The sequence below is a fragment of the Sinocyclocheilus grahami genome, unplaced genomic scaffold (assembly GCF_001515645.1).
Source record: "Sinocyclocheilus grahami isolate Dianchi unplaced genomic scaffold, SAMN03320097.WGS_v1.1 scaffold32.1, whole genome shotgun sequence".
NCBI classification, from domain to species: Eukaryota; Metazoa; Chordata; class Actinopteri; order Cypriniformes; family Cyprinidae; genus Sinocyclocheilus; species Sinocyclocheilus grahami.
Window position 1 is genome coordinate 5036683 of NW_015505211.1, and position 16448 is coordinate 5053130.

At 37.2% G+C, this 16448-nt stretch overlaps 1 protein-coding gene and 1 long non-coding RNA gene across 2 annotated transcripts in view; one reads left to right on the forward strand and one right to left on the reverse strand.

The window, feature by feature from the left end:
* LOC107578197 (seizure protein 6-like) overlaps positions 1–16448 on the reverse strand; it is a 41428-nt gene that overhangs the window by 1221 nt on the left and 23759 nt on the right. Inside the window, exons 4-15 of the mRNA XM_016264181.1 lie at positions 12975–13167; positions 9723–9908; positions 9324–9492; positions 8056–8222; positions 7058–7252; positions 6079–6217; positions 3191–3387; positions 2684–2878; positions 1587–1778; positions 1224–1418; positions 234–269; positions 14–122 (exon numbers count right to left, since the gene is read on the reverse strand). Of these exons, the coding sequence (XP_016119667.1) occupies positions 14–122; positions 234–269; positions 1224–1418; positions 1587–1778; positions 2684–2878; positions 3191–3387; positions 6079–6217; positions 7058–7252; positions 8056–8222; positions 9324–9492; positions 9723–9908; positions 12975–13167 (1973 nt within the window). The remainder of the gene's footprint in view (positions 1–13; positions 123–233; positions 270–1223; positions 1419–1586; positions 1779–2683; positions 2879–3190; positions 3388–6078; positions 6218–7057; positions 7253–8055; positions 8223–9323; positions 9493–9722; positions 9909–12974; positions 13168–16448) is intronic.
* The window catches only part of LOC107578301 (uncharacterized), a 16855-nt gene continuing 14979 nt past the window's right edge, over positions 14573–16448 (forward strand). Inside the window, exons 1-3 of the long non-coding RNA XR_001608333.1 lie at positions 14573–14710; positions 14809–14848; positions 15660–15756. This is a non-coding gene — a long non-coding RNA (uncharacterized lncRNA). The remainder of the gene's footprint in view (positions 14711–14808; positions 14849–15659; positions 15757–16448) is intronic.

Genomic DNA, 16448 nt, shown 5'->3' on the forward strand with positions numbered 1-16448 from the left:
CCTTGAAACTTACATTGAGATGCAGAGGAAAACGACCAAGAGGAGCATCAGCACTGCCGCTACAGGAATCAGAACTGCGATAGCGATGCTGACGTCCTCTACATCAAACTCTGAATCAGCAGCTGTAATGTGGACATTTTACGGAACATTTAAAAAAAAGAATACAATGATGAATTAGGATGTTTGAACCTTTAGTGATCAAAACATTTTGATAATATGAAAAATAGTGTCACCGTTCAATCTGTGTTCCTCATTGTTTCTTGTGGAAGCTGAAAAACAACAACAACAACTAATGTGATACACTTGAACCATTGAACAGTGCTTTAAAACTCATGTAAGATGTATGCCACTTACACTAAAGGAGATTAGGATAATAATTTGTGTCTATACAGACCTTTTCTTTTTGAACATTTTATTTAAAGGGGTCATATGATGCGATTTCAAGTTTTCCTTTCTTTTTGGAGTGTTACAAGCTGATTGTGCATAGATAAGATCCCTGAAGTTGCAAAGACTAAAGTCTCAAAACCAAAGAGATATTCTTTATCAAAGTTAAGACTCTGCCACGCCCCCCTAAAACGGCTCGTTCTAACACGCCCCCACATATCTACCTCACTATGTGGAAATATTAGCATAATGCCGCCCAAATGTTCACGCAAAGAAAGAAGGCGTGGTTTCAGTAACCGCAGTTAGTGTTGAAGCAGACCTTCCGAAAGTAGATGCATTTAGAAATCTTTAAGATGACTTACAACAGAACAGCACGCGAGAGAGAGAGATGGGTCACATCATATCAAAGTGCAGTCAGCTGTCTTAACCGTGGCTTGTGTACTGCAAACACATACCAGCTTCATCACTGTGTCTGTCACGTGACTCTGTTCCCCTTTCGGGCTCTGTCTTTACATTTATTTTGAAAGATGAAGCTCGCGATTATGGTAAGGGGCGTTACATTTCCGACTAGCGCTTGTGGTGTTCGGCCAATCACAATGCACTGGGTCAGCTGGCCAATCAGAGCAGACTGCGCTTGTTGGAAGGAGGGACTTTGTAGAAAACGAAGCGTTTGAGAGAGGCGGAGCATAGAGGACCTACAATAATGTACAGTATTTGAAAAATAATGTGTTTTTTGAACATTAAAGCATGTCAACATATTCTGTTACACCAAATAATGATCTTTAAAAAAGCATCATATGACCCCTTTAAACATTTTACTTTAAGAGTGCAGTTTGTACCTCTGCACATAGGGGGCGTTCCGCTCCATTGAGAGGGATGTCCAGGGAGGCAGTGGATAGTGGATTCACCCTGAAGCACATAACCTGCACGGCAGGTGAAGATCAGAGTCTCGCCTGCCTGGAAGAACGCTTTCTCTGAACTTTGGATGGCCGTGGAGGGGGCGCCAGGGTTACTGCAGGGTTCATATCTTTCAGCTAAAGAAAAACAGAGATTTCAGTCTGCTGGAATGCACTGTATGTGCTGGGACGCAGTAATCCTGAAGTCCACTAGATGGCAGTAGAGCGTAAGATTTAGGTTTGCATTTCTTGGAACGCCGAGAAATAAATATTAAGAATGCAACAGCTCAGATGTTTTCCACTTACGGACACATTTGGGCAGTCTTTCACTCCACTTTGGGGCTGCAGTATCTCTGCTGTAGCAAGTGAGCACTCCTGGGCCAGAAAGTGAGTATCCTTTGTTGCAAATGTACTCCACGGACGATCCCACAGAGAAACGAGAGCCGGTCACCAGTCTCCGGCTGTTGTCCACTAGTCCTGGATCCTCACATGACATAACTAGGCAAATATATATAAAAAAGGGGAAGGCAAGGGGAAAAAAAGGAAAAGGAAACCTTTAAACATTTCCCAACACTGAAAAACAAAGAATTATGAATTAACGTGTTAGTTCACCCAAAAATGACACTTATATTTAGTATATTTAGATTTTTTGGTTATTTAAAAAATTTTTTATTGCATGAAATAATAAAAATAAGACATTAAAAATAAACAAAAAATCTAAATATAATAAATATAAGTGTCCTATATACTAATACGTTTTTGCGTGGTTAAAATAGAAATAATCTTTAATAATAACTGTATATATTATTTAATAATAATGTGTTATAACTGAACAAATATTTATTATAAATATTAAATATATAAATCTAAATTATATTTTAAATGTGAATTGGAGTGGTTAAAACATTAGTGATAATAATTGTATTATTAATGAAAAATATAAATTAATTATATTATGTCAGTTAATTGTATTAATTAATTTAATTACTTTAATTAATAGAGGTTTTGGCTCAGTACACTGTGATGCACATCTTTATGTTGACATTTTAGTGAGAATTCAAATATAATATTAATTTAATATAATATGTTTCCTCTTCAAGAATCAAATCAGTCTAAATATTATCAAATATTATCCTCAAACCAACAAATTGCCATCACTAAACCCACACAGGTATCTGCCAATTAATGCTTCTGAAAACTTGCTTTCCGTTTTCAAAGTTAACTGATTCTGCATCTATCAGGAAAGAGAGGAAGGATATAACCTTAATTCACCAGTAGGTGGCAGTCGACCTAGTTTTAAATCTATGCAGTCATTATCAGCATGTTAATGAAGTTTTCTTAATGTGACTCAAGCACTACTGATCTGATCTGGTGTGTCCTTTAAGTGTGATGTTAGCTCTTACTTTTCTCACAGATGGGGACGTCTCCACTCCAAGTCAGATCCCACTGGCACATCAGGATCTCTGAGCCCTGCAGACGGAAGCCTGGGTAACACTGGTAGGTAATAACGGTGCCATGGGTCAGGTCGGGATGAGACGTGCTCTTCCAGCCATTCAGGATTTCTGGCAGCTCTGCACAGGTGTCGTTACGTGGCACTTCTAGTATTTGGATGGTGGAAGGACAAAAGAGGCATGGGGTCTTGGGATTTTTCTATTTTTACCATTAAGTGTTGAATGTAAATGAGGCCACTGTGAGAAAACAGTTGCCCATCTCAGTCTTTGCCAATGACAGGCACTGCCAAGCAGGCTGGCACCTCTATGCTGCTTAACATGATTTGGACAGTGGCTCAATAGACATGTCAATAACTGATCCTTAATGTACTAATGTTCACCATAAAATGCTTACCGTACATACAAATAAAACAAACAAGAATGTAAAGATGATCAGCAGATTTTCATAATGCCACTTACCAAAGAAATGCACTACAAAGCCATTGTTGTATCCGTAGACGTTAGAGGCTGGATCAGATTGAAACTGGATGGTCACATCAGCTGTAGAGGTGAAGAGTCTAAATCGAGGAAGGAAACCGCAGTACTGGCCCAGGATGTTGGCTGTGAGATCATCACCATCATAAAAGGTCAGCAGGTCATTCTTCCCCAGACGAAGACTAATAAAACAACACAAATGAATGCACATCATTAATGTAGCTCAGGTTGTAGCTCACACCATAATTCTGTATTGACATTTAATTTTATGATAATAATATAATATATAGTTATCTTTTGAACCTACAGTTGAGAAAATGAAACTTCATGTGAATATGTTTTAAGTGATTTAAATATTAAATCTTAATGTTAAATGTTTAAAATACTAAATATATTTTGTATTCCACTAAAGAAAATAATCATACAGGTCTGAAGCAAAAGAAGAAAATTAATTTTTAGGTGAACTATTTGATTAGTTAAGAAGAATGGTGGTATTCTAACATAAGAAGCCGTCTCACCACCAGCCACATTTTTTCCCCAGATGGTTTGCTGATGTCATTCTGCAATTCATCTTCATTTCTAAACCAATATGAGCAATGCAAGGGAAAAACTAATTACACAGCCTAGGCAGAATTTTACACAACAGTATCCACGCTGAGAATCAATCTTGTTTTCCATTCTGTCATGCTAAATGGCAATAACGTCCAGTGTTTAGATTCCCTCATCTATCAGGAGGCTGCATTTACCTCTTCAATGGGAAAGTGACATTTCGCAAAGAAATTAGATTTATTTAGTGTAATGTTGGAAAGCAGAGAGGCAGAGCCCTCAGGGCGTCACACAACTGTCAGCACTTTGGGTTCTGTTGTTTGGGAAGGTCACAGATGAGCTGTGTTAATATTCACAGCCTGACAAAAGACAGGGGTACAATGAGGGTTTACAGAGTTAAACACACATATGCACGTCCTAATAATCAGCTGAGATTGAGACAGACTCATTGTTAGAGACTTGTCTTTCACTGAAAGACACAGACCACTGAAAGACTTGGTCTGTGTGTGTGTGTGTGTGTGTGTGCTCGTTTGGGATATGTTTGGAATATGGTGTTGTGCAGAAGCTAGTAAAGCTGAACTAATGATGCATGTTGGGACACAGAGGCTCTGGGTGCAAAGATAATGTCGCACTCAGCCTCAGAAAGAGTCGATGACTGTGGTGGACCATTGGCTTCTAAAAAGGGCAGAATGTCAGAGCAATAAAAAAAAAAAAGTTTTCTTCTTAAAGCTGCAGTCCGTAAGTTTTGCCGAAATTATTTTAACCCAAAAAGCAAATTATGCTCCCTTCGAATTGGTTGTCTTTAAAATACAAATCTTGTGTAATCACAGGCTATCTGTAATAAGAAGCACATTTAAATCTGGAATATAATTTAATTTAATTCACATGTGTTTCATAAACACATAATCCTTTCTGGATTAGAATCCTCCATCAAAATGATACATTTAATTATTCCAGCTGCTGTGAGAAAAGGCTAAAAAACAATCGGCCACCTACAGGATCCTCACATGTGATAGCCTAGTAGCCAGGACTTCTTTATGTTTACAGAAGTGACGTAATGATGCAGCGGCATGCTCGAATTTCCCACGAAAACCTACCCGTACCACTCAATTTAGAAAACATTATTATAAAATGACCGTTGTGAATCGGGCTGAAGTAAGGCGATAGTTTCGAACACTGGCTGGTTATGTACTTGCTCAAATATTGATTTCGGGTCATTTTTAACCAAAAAAAGTTATGTACTGCAGCTTTAATAATAAGTAAAATAGAGTAGGTTGGTTTTAAAATGCCACATTCTCTCTTTGCAAAAACGGTTTTGTCTGACAAAACAATCTCTTTAGATTATGCCAAACCTACCCATCACACATAAACTTTCTTACTCCCAATACATCCTAAAACCCAACCATACCATCACAAAACTACTTATACAGCGCCAAAATTCACCAATAAGTCCACAAACTAATTTATAGGACTCTAATTCCCACTCATACCACCACAAAACCCACCAATAACTCCATAAAGCCCATCCATATAATTCCAAACCTATTACACCCAAAATCAATTTGTACCACCCTAAGCTCCACTCATACATCACAAAACCCACCAATAACACTACAGATCCCACCCATATCAATCCAAACCTACCTATACCACCCCAAATCAATTCATACCACCACAAAACCTACCAATAACTCCATAAATCCCATCTATACCATCCAAACTAATTCATACCACCCTAATCCCCACTCATACCACCAAAACCCATCCATCTCACACTAAACCTACCTATACCATCCCAAACCAATTCATACCACCCTTCTATTACCAACCCACACAACTCCAGACTCACCCATAATGCCCCAAAACCCACCAATAATTGTGGTTTTCTATTTAAAAAGCGATCAAAAATTATTTACCTTGATGTTTCCCTCAGATCTTTGCTACTTATGAAAGATGCCACAATCAAACCTCAATACAATAGAGTGCACATCCCATAGTGGGTCACAAAGATATTGAAGAAGCTCCATTGTCTTGAAGTAACATGTGCAGGTGTGATCCCTATCCAGGTGTTCAGCCTGGCACCTGTTTGAGGGCTCATTAGCGCTGAGTGTTAATAAGTCCGTGGGTTCTCCTCCATGTCTATGCTAAATCAATTAATCAGCTGTCATTACACACTGTACTGAATGCTAGAGAAATGAAAGCATTCTCATTAGAGGAAAAAAGCGACACACACACACACACACACACTTAGCTACACAAAGACAGTCCTAAAATATAACCATCTATCCTTTCTGTCCACACACATACATATAGGTTCAGATACTCACACCTGGACATCCAGCATAAATCTCTTGTCCTCCTCCACATGTAGACCCCAGATACAATCCTGGCCTTTGTCATATGCTTCAGGCCAGTTTGGAGAAAGCACCACACCTGCTGAATCTGTTATTTCTCCACTGCACACCGCTGTAAAACAAACAAATGGTGCATTCAAGTCTTCCTGGGAAGTTAGTATTAACGATTTAGAAAGTCCTAATTACGACGTCAGGCACTTTTAAATCACTTTGGAGGGAGCAAGATGGCAATATACCATTTCTACATAAAATTTAACATGAACTTTTAACTCTACATCTATAAAATGATGAAGAAAGACTGTGAATTGGGTGTGATTTTGCTTTTTATGTTTTTATTCAGTTTGTGTAGATGCTATAAATTTGAATCTTGATATATTGTAATTGTACAGTACTATGAGAATTTGTACATGCAACTTTATTGCAAATGAAAAATAAAAACATATTTTTAACAAATTTACCATTAATGCAGACGTTGCATCTGATTGTTTTCTCACTGACACACCCCCAACTCAGATTTTTCAAATGAAATTACGACTTTGTGGTGACGTTCATGTGTGTTCAATTTGTAAATACGAATATTTACAATTAATATTTGATAAATGAAAATTCTGTCATCATTTACACGCCCTCATGTCATTCCAAACCTATATTACTTATTTTCGTCTTCGCAACACAAAAGAAGATCCAAACAATATTTTAGCCCACTGACTTTCATCATAGGGACAAAAAATAAACATTCTTCAAAATGTTAAAAAGTCTTAAAGGTTTGGAATGACATGAAGGAGAGTGAACTTCATTTTTGGATGAACTGTCCCTTTAAGAACAAAAAGAGTACATTTGGTTTTCATATCGACTTCAAATGGCATGTAAAAACAAAAATGAAATCAGAGAAAACATTACCATAAATGAAGTAAAGATTAGACTATAATTCAGACATCACACACAAAATCACCTCGGCAGGCTGGTTCCGTCTCATTCCATTGTGGATTTTCATCATTTACGCACTCTAAAATAACAGCGCCCTGCTCCAGTGTATAACCGGGCTCACAGGTGAACTCCACCACAGAACCAACTCCAAACGCAGGATCACTTGTGGAGAAATTTCCATACTTCACAAAGGGCTCATAACAGCTGCCCTGAGCAAATGCTGTAAAACATGCAGAAAAAAAACTGTAAAAAAAAAAAACCTCACAGTTAAAGGGATAGTTTTCCCAAAAATGAAAATTCTGTCATCATTTACTCACCCTCAAGTTGCTCCAAACTTGTATGAGTTTCTTTCTTCTGCTGAACACAAAAGAAGATATTTTGATGTTGATAACCAGACTGTTGCTGGTAGCCTTTGACTACCATAGCGTTGGAAAAAAATTATATAGAAGTCAATAGGGATCAGATACTGTAAGGTTATGTACATTCTTCAAAATATCTTCTTTTGTGTTCAGCAGAAGAAATAAACTCATACAGGTTTGGAACAACTTAAGGGTGAAAAAATCATGACAGAAGTTTCATTTTTGGGAATCACTTTAACATTTATACAATATATAAAAAAAAATAACAGTGTTCACAGTAAAAACTATATTTTTACATTTAGATGTATACACTTGGCAGATCCTTTAATCCAAAGTGACATAAAATAAAATCAAGCTACTCATTATATAAGTTCTTGCATTCTTTAACAATCTAGTATTTATAGTGTTATTTCGGTAGGATGTTGTTTGTCAGTACTCCTTGGTGACGGTGAACCTGTATCTCTATAAATATACCCAGAAATCTTTTGTCTCTAGGTAACGTCTATGGTATTTGGCCCTCTCTGCTCTTCTTCAGTTGCTGTAACAGATTTGTTCAAGCCTTATAGAGACCAGAACTAATGAGAGGCAGAAGTGAACAAGCTTTTTTGCTAAATTACTGGAAGACATGAATTCATATTCAGGAAATACAGAAGAGTCCTTGTACCTTCATATCGAATGGCAGCGCCAGTGCATGTGCCCGTCTCATCACTGGTGAATTCCACAAACAGATGCCTGCCGGTGCTGGTGACCCCCTCAGTGGGCAGATACTCGACTGCATATGAGTCATACAGGGGCAGAGAGTCAATGTTATTCCCATCCTTTATGAGGAGCCTGAAAACAAACAAAAGGAAGTCAGCATCACTAAAGAGTAAATGTTTGAACAGATCATTTCATTTTTTTTAACTTTTATATATATATAAAAAAAAAGGTAGAAAGGTGTCACTGGGGCAGTATCTTTACAATAGGTACTAATATGTACCATTTAGTTACTAATATGTAAGTTTAAGGTATTAATATGTAACTTTAAGGGGTATATAGGGTATAAAAGAGTACCTTTTGTAAAGAGACCACTGCAATAAGAGCTTTTGTACCTTTTTTTCGGAGAATGTATGAACAATTATTTTTTAAGTTGAAAATAGGCCTGATAATATTGGAACATTTTTCCTTTGAATCTATATATTTACTTTGTACATACTGTTCAAAAGTTGGGATTTGAAAGAAGTCTCTTATGCTCACCAAGGCTGCATTTATTTCATAAATACAGTAAAAACAGTAATATTATAAAATGATGGCAAAGCTGAATTATCAGCAGCCATTACTCCGGTCTTCAGTGTCACATGATCCTTCAGAAATCATTCTAATATGCTGATTTGCTGCTCAAGAAACATTTCCTACTATTGTCAATGTTCAACACAGTTGTGCTGCTTAATATTTTTGCAGAAACCATGACAAATGTTTTTAGGATCCTTGCTCAAATAGGAAGTTCAACAGCATTTATTTGAAACAGAAATTTTCACTTTTGATCAATTTAATGCATCTGGTTTCAACTGTTAGTCCACTAAAAAAAGGTTTCACTTTTATAGAATTTGGAGAATTTTTGGAGAATATTAAAGGGTTAGTTCACCCAAAAACGAAAATTCTGTCATCATTTACTCACCCTCATGCCATTCCAAACCTGTATGAGTTGCTTTCTTATGTTGAACATAAAAGAAGATATTTGGTGGTCAAACAGTTGGTGGTTCCCATTGACTTCCATAGTAGGAAAAGAAATACTATGAAAGTCAATGGGAACCACCAACTGTTTGATTCCCAGCAATCTTCAAAATATCTTCTTTTATGTTCAACATAAGAAAGCAACTCATACAGGTTTGGAACATTTGGAACATTTTTGGGTGAACTATCCCTTTAAGTAAAAAAACACAAAGCCCATGCCTGTCATCATCCTCAGCCAGTGCCACTTTCTCAAAGTGAACATGGAGCCGATGGCCCTCAGGGGCCTCCAGTACCCAGTGACATGTCAGATTGTTGCTGTAATTTCCTGGAAACCCCGGCGAGACGATACGACCCTGAGTGGCATTTCTCATCATCCCCCCACAAGCAACTAGGCATGAAAGACAAGAAAGAGAAAAACTGCTGTGAATTTGCTGTATTCAGTTTCCTTCATTTTCATTATGCATGGCACAGATTTCCAACAGACTGCCAAAAACTAATAAGACTAATGAAAAAGAATAACATTTAGGCTAAATGAAACCAAAGTACAAGTCATAATTTTTGATGTGTAGCAATTTGAGGCAGTACATGCAGGCGTAGTATTAGCTTGTCCTCTCATACCTTGACACCTGGGCTCTCTGCCACTCCAATATGGTGTGGTGGCATTTCGGCATGTGAGAGAGGAGGGGCCCTGGATCTGATAGCCAATCAGACAGGAGAAATAGGCCACGCCCTCCACCTGAAGACCAGTGACTGATACTTCACCATTTTCAGGGGCCTGCAGGGATGCACAACTCAGAGCAAATGCTGAAGAGAGAAAGAGAGAGAAATAGAATATGGTATTTGACTGTATATGAAATGTATTTGAAAATAACTATAATTTTTTTAATTCTGTTGGGTGATGCTTGTGGCATAGAAATTAGACACTTACAGTGAGCTTTAATGCAGCAATTAAACTTCTATACTGCAAAAATGTATATGCTTAATCAATTTTTTTAGCTTGTTTTCCATTACAAATAGTGTTTAAAATCAAGATACATTTCCCTATGAAGTAAAATGACTATTAGAGCTATTAGATGTCATGTCTTGTTTTTGGAAAAATCTACCAAAATTAAGTAAGTTTATGCTTAAAACAATAAAAAATGTATTTGTCAGTAGGGTAAGAATAATAATCTTGTTTGCCAATTGAATTAAGTTTATTTTATTTTATTTTCGTTTTTAATTTTTCAGAAAACAAGACTTAATACCTTATGTAATTTCCCTTCTCAAGTAAGTGCGTCTTGATTTAAGTATCGTTAGATATTTAAATAAGACAAAAATACTAAATAAGATTTTTGTTGTTGTTGTTGAAGTGTAGTTGAAGGTGGCAGAATTTGTTTGTTAGAAATAGTCATACACTGAAAGCATGGCTCTCTCAACATGAGCAGAAGTTCTGTGACATTTGACCTCTAATTCAGCAATTACATTTAATGGCATTTTTATCTGAAGCACCTTACAGTGCATTTGAGGCACATTTTATCACTATTTGCGCTCCTTGGTAACTGAACCTTTGATGTTAGTGCTGCTAGTGCAGTTGAGCCACAGGAACACAGACCAGAGCAAACAGACCGAAAGCAGATGCTTAAATCTGACCCAGACTTCCTTTATCTGTCACTAAACCGATCAGGTGCAGGTTAAATGTGAGGAAGCAACAGCCAATCTCACCAGCTGTGAATAACTGGCCCTGCTGTCTCTGTTTCCATGGCGATTAATGTTCCATAATGCCCAGTTGTTTAGTTTTTACTAATAATTACTAAGTTGTAAGCACAGCAGGGCAGATTCGCTGCTTGGGGGTTAAGGCCGACAGATGCCAGGGTTTTATGTAACTCTAATCCAATCTGTCTATCTGTGGAAAAAGAGCCACTCACTAAATGCAGAAGTATATAATCAAAAACATATTATTTTTGCTTGAAAAAAATATTCTAAGTGGAAGCAAATTGAGTCTTAAAGTGGGTTTTGGAGCAAGGGTGCTGCCATCTTGCAGTATCACAGCGTGTGACGTCACGGGGTTGGTTTGCTCCATGGCCAGTGGAGTAATATAAGCATTTCTTTACATTTTTGCCATTTTTAATGGCATGAAATAATATCTGAACATCAGTAATAACTATAATAATTTGCATAAAAGAGGGGTGTTTGTACTGAAAAAAATGACAATAATTTGTTTGAAATATTCCAGCACTATTTAAACAGCAAGCAAAACTGGTTTGATCAGTAAATATTTTATTGTTTTCCTATTTGCTGGTTTTTGCTTTGAATATCTGCATTCTGGTGTGACCATTAATTGTTTCATTCATCTAGATGTTATGAGTAAACTACTAGCCGAAGAGCATCATATCATGGTGAGGTCATCATATACCAAATGGTTAATTAATTTGACTGCTTTTGCGAGTGTATCAGAGCTCTTCATGCCTCTGAGCTGCATCTCTCTGCCTTAATAGCATTTATTGAGCCCTTGACCGTTTGAACGGAGCATTTAACCCCAGTGCATAAATATCAATGGAGCACAGCGATGCATTATAGCTCTCTCTCATTTAATCTCTCTCTGGGACAAGCACTATCGATCTCTGTTTAGCAGCAGGAGTGCCATTCACGTGTGCTTCAATTGCATTTAAACTCAACAGGCCAGCAACTTAATCTCTGGTGGCTGCCAAACCCAGAGGATGCTGGGATTTCGAAGGATGAGTTCACGTAAGCATCAACATTTTTAAAATGATTTGATCTTATATATAGTCTATATATAGTTTTTTTTTTTAAGAAATGAATGCTTTTTCAACAAGGACACATTACATTGATCAAAAGTGGCAGGAAAGACATTTATAACACCATGAGCACCATATAATGTGTTATAATGTTCTTGAGCACCAAATCAGCATATTAGAATGATTTCTGAAGGATCATGTGACACTGAAAACTGGAGTAATTAATAAAAAATTCAGCACAATTTTAAAATGAGTTGATCTTATATATAGTTTATATATATTTTTTTTTTTTTTAAGAAATGAATGCTTTTTCAACAAGGACACATTACATTGATCAAAAGTGGCAGGAAAGACATTTATAACACCATGAGCACCATATAATGTGTTATAATGTTCTTGAGCACCAAATCAGCATATTAGAATGATTTCTGAAGGATCATGTGACACTGAAAACTGGAGTAATTAATAAAAAATTCAGCTTTTCCATCACAGGAATAAATTCCACTTTAAAATATATTAAAATAGAAAACAGTTATTTTAAATTATAACGATATTTCACATGAATTATGTTTTTACTGTATTTTTGGTCAAATAAATGCAGCCTTGGTAAGCACAAGAAGAAGAAAAAACTTTAGAACGTTATATGTAGCTACACACACACACACAGACATTAGGGATTCTGATTAGCTACATATACCGTTCAAAGACCTGTTTTTTCTTTTATGTCTGTATGTCTTGCTGACAGTGATGTCTCTGAGTGCTGCCCATGTAACAATTCTGTCTCTCTGAATGAGCTGTCTGCCTGAAAATAAATGTCTAGTGTGTATTAGGACATTTCTTTGCCCATGTAGACACATACACACACACACATATCCAAACAGACAGATGCTGTCTGTCTCACAACATGTTTACACTGAGGAGTACCATCAGTATCTAATCCCTCAAGGACTCTAGCATGAGAAATTATGTTTTATTCCTGAGGCTTATTTCCACGACATTATTCTACAAACCAATCAGTACTAATATCTGTTTTCTGTAGGCCAGACTTAGTAAGAATCATTTAGCAAATAGATTTTTTTCCTTTTAACATATAGGCAAATCATTAAAAACATAGCAAAAAACAGTGAGATGTTACCTCTATACCGCAGAAGTAATAAGCCAGGCTGAGCGGGCCATTCACTGCTGAACTGCACTGAGATCTGGTTGCTTGAGCTCCGCAGCACCAGACCCCTGGATAACACTGAGTTGTTGGCAAGTATTGAGGCCACAGGTCCACCTAGATCCTCCAGAACCGCCTCCATCCCGTCATCCAAACTCGCGTTCAGCACCTAGAGCACAGGGCAGAATCAGATCAAAACGTAGGCTGTGATATTCCAGACTTACATGATTGCATCTGTGTAAATATCTATTAGAATCAGCTAAACTGAAAGTGTGTTTTGGGTGCACTTCAGTGGGTCCAGAATATGAAAGTGTGTGTGGAGGTTCCTCTGATTGGTTTTGTTGCATGTGCCTCTGAGATAAGCATACTGACCAGCGTTGTGTCAAGTTTTGAGCTACCCAGTTGTATCACACACTGATATGTTTTTACCGCTGTGAGAGCAGCACAGGTGCAACACAATTTTCTTGTTGCATTACAGATATTAATTCACTTTGAGAATTTGTACCAAGCATTGGAGAATTAGATATCTGGGGGGAAAAATTAGCAGTTTCTTGGAAATGCTATCAACAGAACAGAAATAAAATATCAGAATTAAATTCACGTATTCCAAAAGTTTATTAAAATAACTTCCAATAATTTTCACAGACCTTTTAAGTACAGATTAATTTAAAATATTAAATAAAAATGTTTCATTCATTCATTCCTTCATTTATTCGAATACGATTCAGGAACCACACTGTTCGCGCTGTATGATTTTAATTCACTAAAGGGAATCGACATATAAGAGTCATTAATATTTATCCTACTACACTGGTCGCACTGTGTGTTTTTGGTCCACTAAAAAGAATCATTCCTTCGGGAACCGGACTACACTGGAATCCAGTATTGTTTTAGAGCAATGTATTGATTCAACAGTGTTGCCAGACGTACGATAATTATCGTATTTGTACGATAATTTTGACCTTTTTACGATGTACGATCAATAATGAAAAAAATCCCATAATGCACGATAATTTCATAATTTTATGACAATTCTAATGATGGTAGTTGTAGTCATAGGGCTTCTATATTCACACGAAATCAGCTCATTACAGACACTCTAAATGAGCTCATGCACACCTCAGAGTGTGTTAAGAATGCAGGAGGGTGCCCTGCTTTAAAGCCAACAAGCACTGTTGCGGTCCATGACGGCAAGGACCCCCTCAACATCTGGCAACATGCAGGCTTCCGATGACAGCAGCTCAGATGTGGAGTTAACAGCTAAAGTCTGTCTACACTGGACGCGACAAAGCGAGTGTTAAAAATAATTTTAATACGTCATAAATAGAACGAGGCATCAGTTTACTGTCGGGGATGTGATGTGTCGTGTCGCATCCATTGCAAACAGTCACTGATTATAATGGTTTCTATAGTATTTTGTCGCACTGCTCACGTCCAATGTAAACACAGTACGCCTAGTTATCTATTGTGGTAATTTGCAGGTCGTGTCAAAAAGTTGTTGGTTTAGATCAATAGCTGTATTCTGTATTCTTATAATTTTCTTCCAAATACGATAATTTTGAGCTTCTGGTACGATACTTGGACATTTCCAATCTGGCAACACTGTGATTCAATAAAAGAAACTGGCTCAAAAGAGTCAATCGTTCTGAAATCAAACCACACTGCTCTCGCGGTATGTTTTGGGCTGTAAGTTTAGTAGCGGCGTTGCTGTGGTAAGTTAGCAGTTTGCATTCGCAAAAGAATGCACGTTTGAGAACCTAATGAAACCGAAATTCAAGAAATTTATTCGGTCTTGATATTTTTTTCAAAGGCGGAACTCGCTTCCTAACTCTAATGAGGACTAATTGCAGGTAATTTTGTGACAAACTGTGTCTTTTAGCCGTTACTGCGTTGAAAACAAAACAGTATAAAAGTCCATTTAAAAAGACATACGGCTTTATTCCATCATTTCCTTATATGGTAGCTATTTTGAAAACCAAGTGATATTTCCAAACAAATAGGCTAATGCTAGACCCAGAGCAGAGTTTACACAGACCTTCCTTCTTTACTTGTAAATGAAGCCACATAAAATAATAATTTGAAAGAGGGTGAAGGAGCTGATGACCTGTAGAAAAAAATGGCATAGATTTGAATACATGCATGATAAGTTTAGCTTCATATTTCCAATGCCTTTGCTTTTCTCTTTCCCTTGTGATTTGTCAGTCTCACGCTGAGAGGAATAACCATCCCTGACACTCTTTTGCTTTACATCTCCCTGCTTTTTATGACACATACCAGAGCCAAGGTAAAATTAATATCAGCTGACAGCAATCTCTCCAACTGAGACCTTGACTGAAAATCTAATTTCAGATGTGGTGGCAAGACCCTGAAATTCTCCTCAGGTTCAAGCGACTCCTTTCTGTGAATATTAGCTCATTTGCTCTGTTATAATTTGAGCTTTTTAAACTCAAAAGCCAACTGAACAAGCACAAAGGCCTTAATTTCCATAAAGTTTAAAAGTATGTCATCAGATGTTCGGTTGATGCTCCCTGACACCTGAGCTGGGAAGGGTTAGCAGGGCAGTGTGTATGGAATAATATGAGCGCTGTCATGGTCAACAGGTCAACAAGCAATTAAAATGAAACGGTGTTGAGAATCTTAATGATTTTTGGCCTTTCACAGGACCTTTGAGGACTCCAACAGACCAGTTTGTGGAAAGTTAATAAGGGTCTAGCCGACAGAGCACTGGACCCTGGAGAGATGGCACTGTGAATACAAGGTACCTCTAATTATAGCTCAACTGAAACTCCAGTTTCACTACTAAACACTGTCCACCCATTCATCAGCACACAAGCATTGATTAGATCAAGAGCTTCTCACAACTAATAGACATTCTATGAAAGAATATATATTAAGGAGGTATAATTTTGAGGGAAGCTGACTCATGTACTTCAGCATCTGTTCCACAAATGACAGCAAATGGGCGTGAATCACCACAACCTTGGTCACATAGAAGATAATGGTTGATGGCCAATCAGCACAAGCACAAGCTGAGCTAGAAATATTGTCACATAATTCATAGCAGTATCAGAAAACACATAAAACAGAGGCTCTTAATATGGACATGAAAATACACTGTAAAGTTCTGAATTTTGTGAGTAGTACTTTAGAAAAAGAAATGAAGAATGTTTTTAGTATTGTTATATATGGTTAAGGCCAATTACTGGATTTAATTAATAATGACATATCCAAAAAGAGTCACTATCGAAAACACAACTCTAGACCTCTGAGGAATCTACAAAGAAAAACATCCATTTACAAACAAATGCATCCAGTGTGCCTTTAGCATCCCCTTCCAGAGCAAGCACATTTCAAAATCACTGGCTTTAAATTGGCCACTTGGAGAATTACAGATGCCAGGAAAGAGCAGTTATTTTTAACGAGTCTTGTTTTTGCAAGATGAAAAAAAAA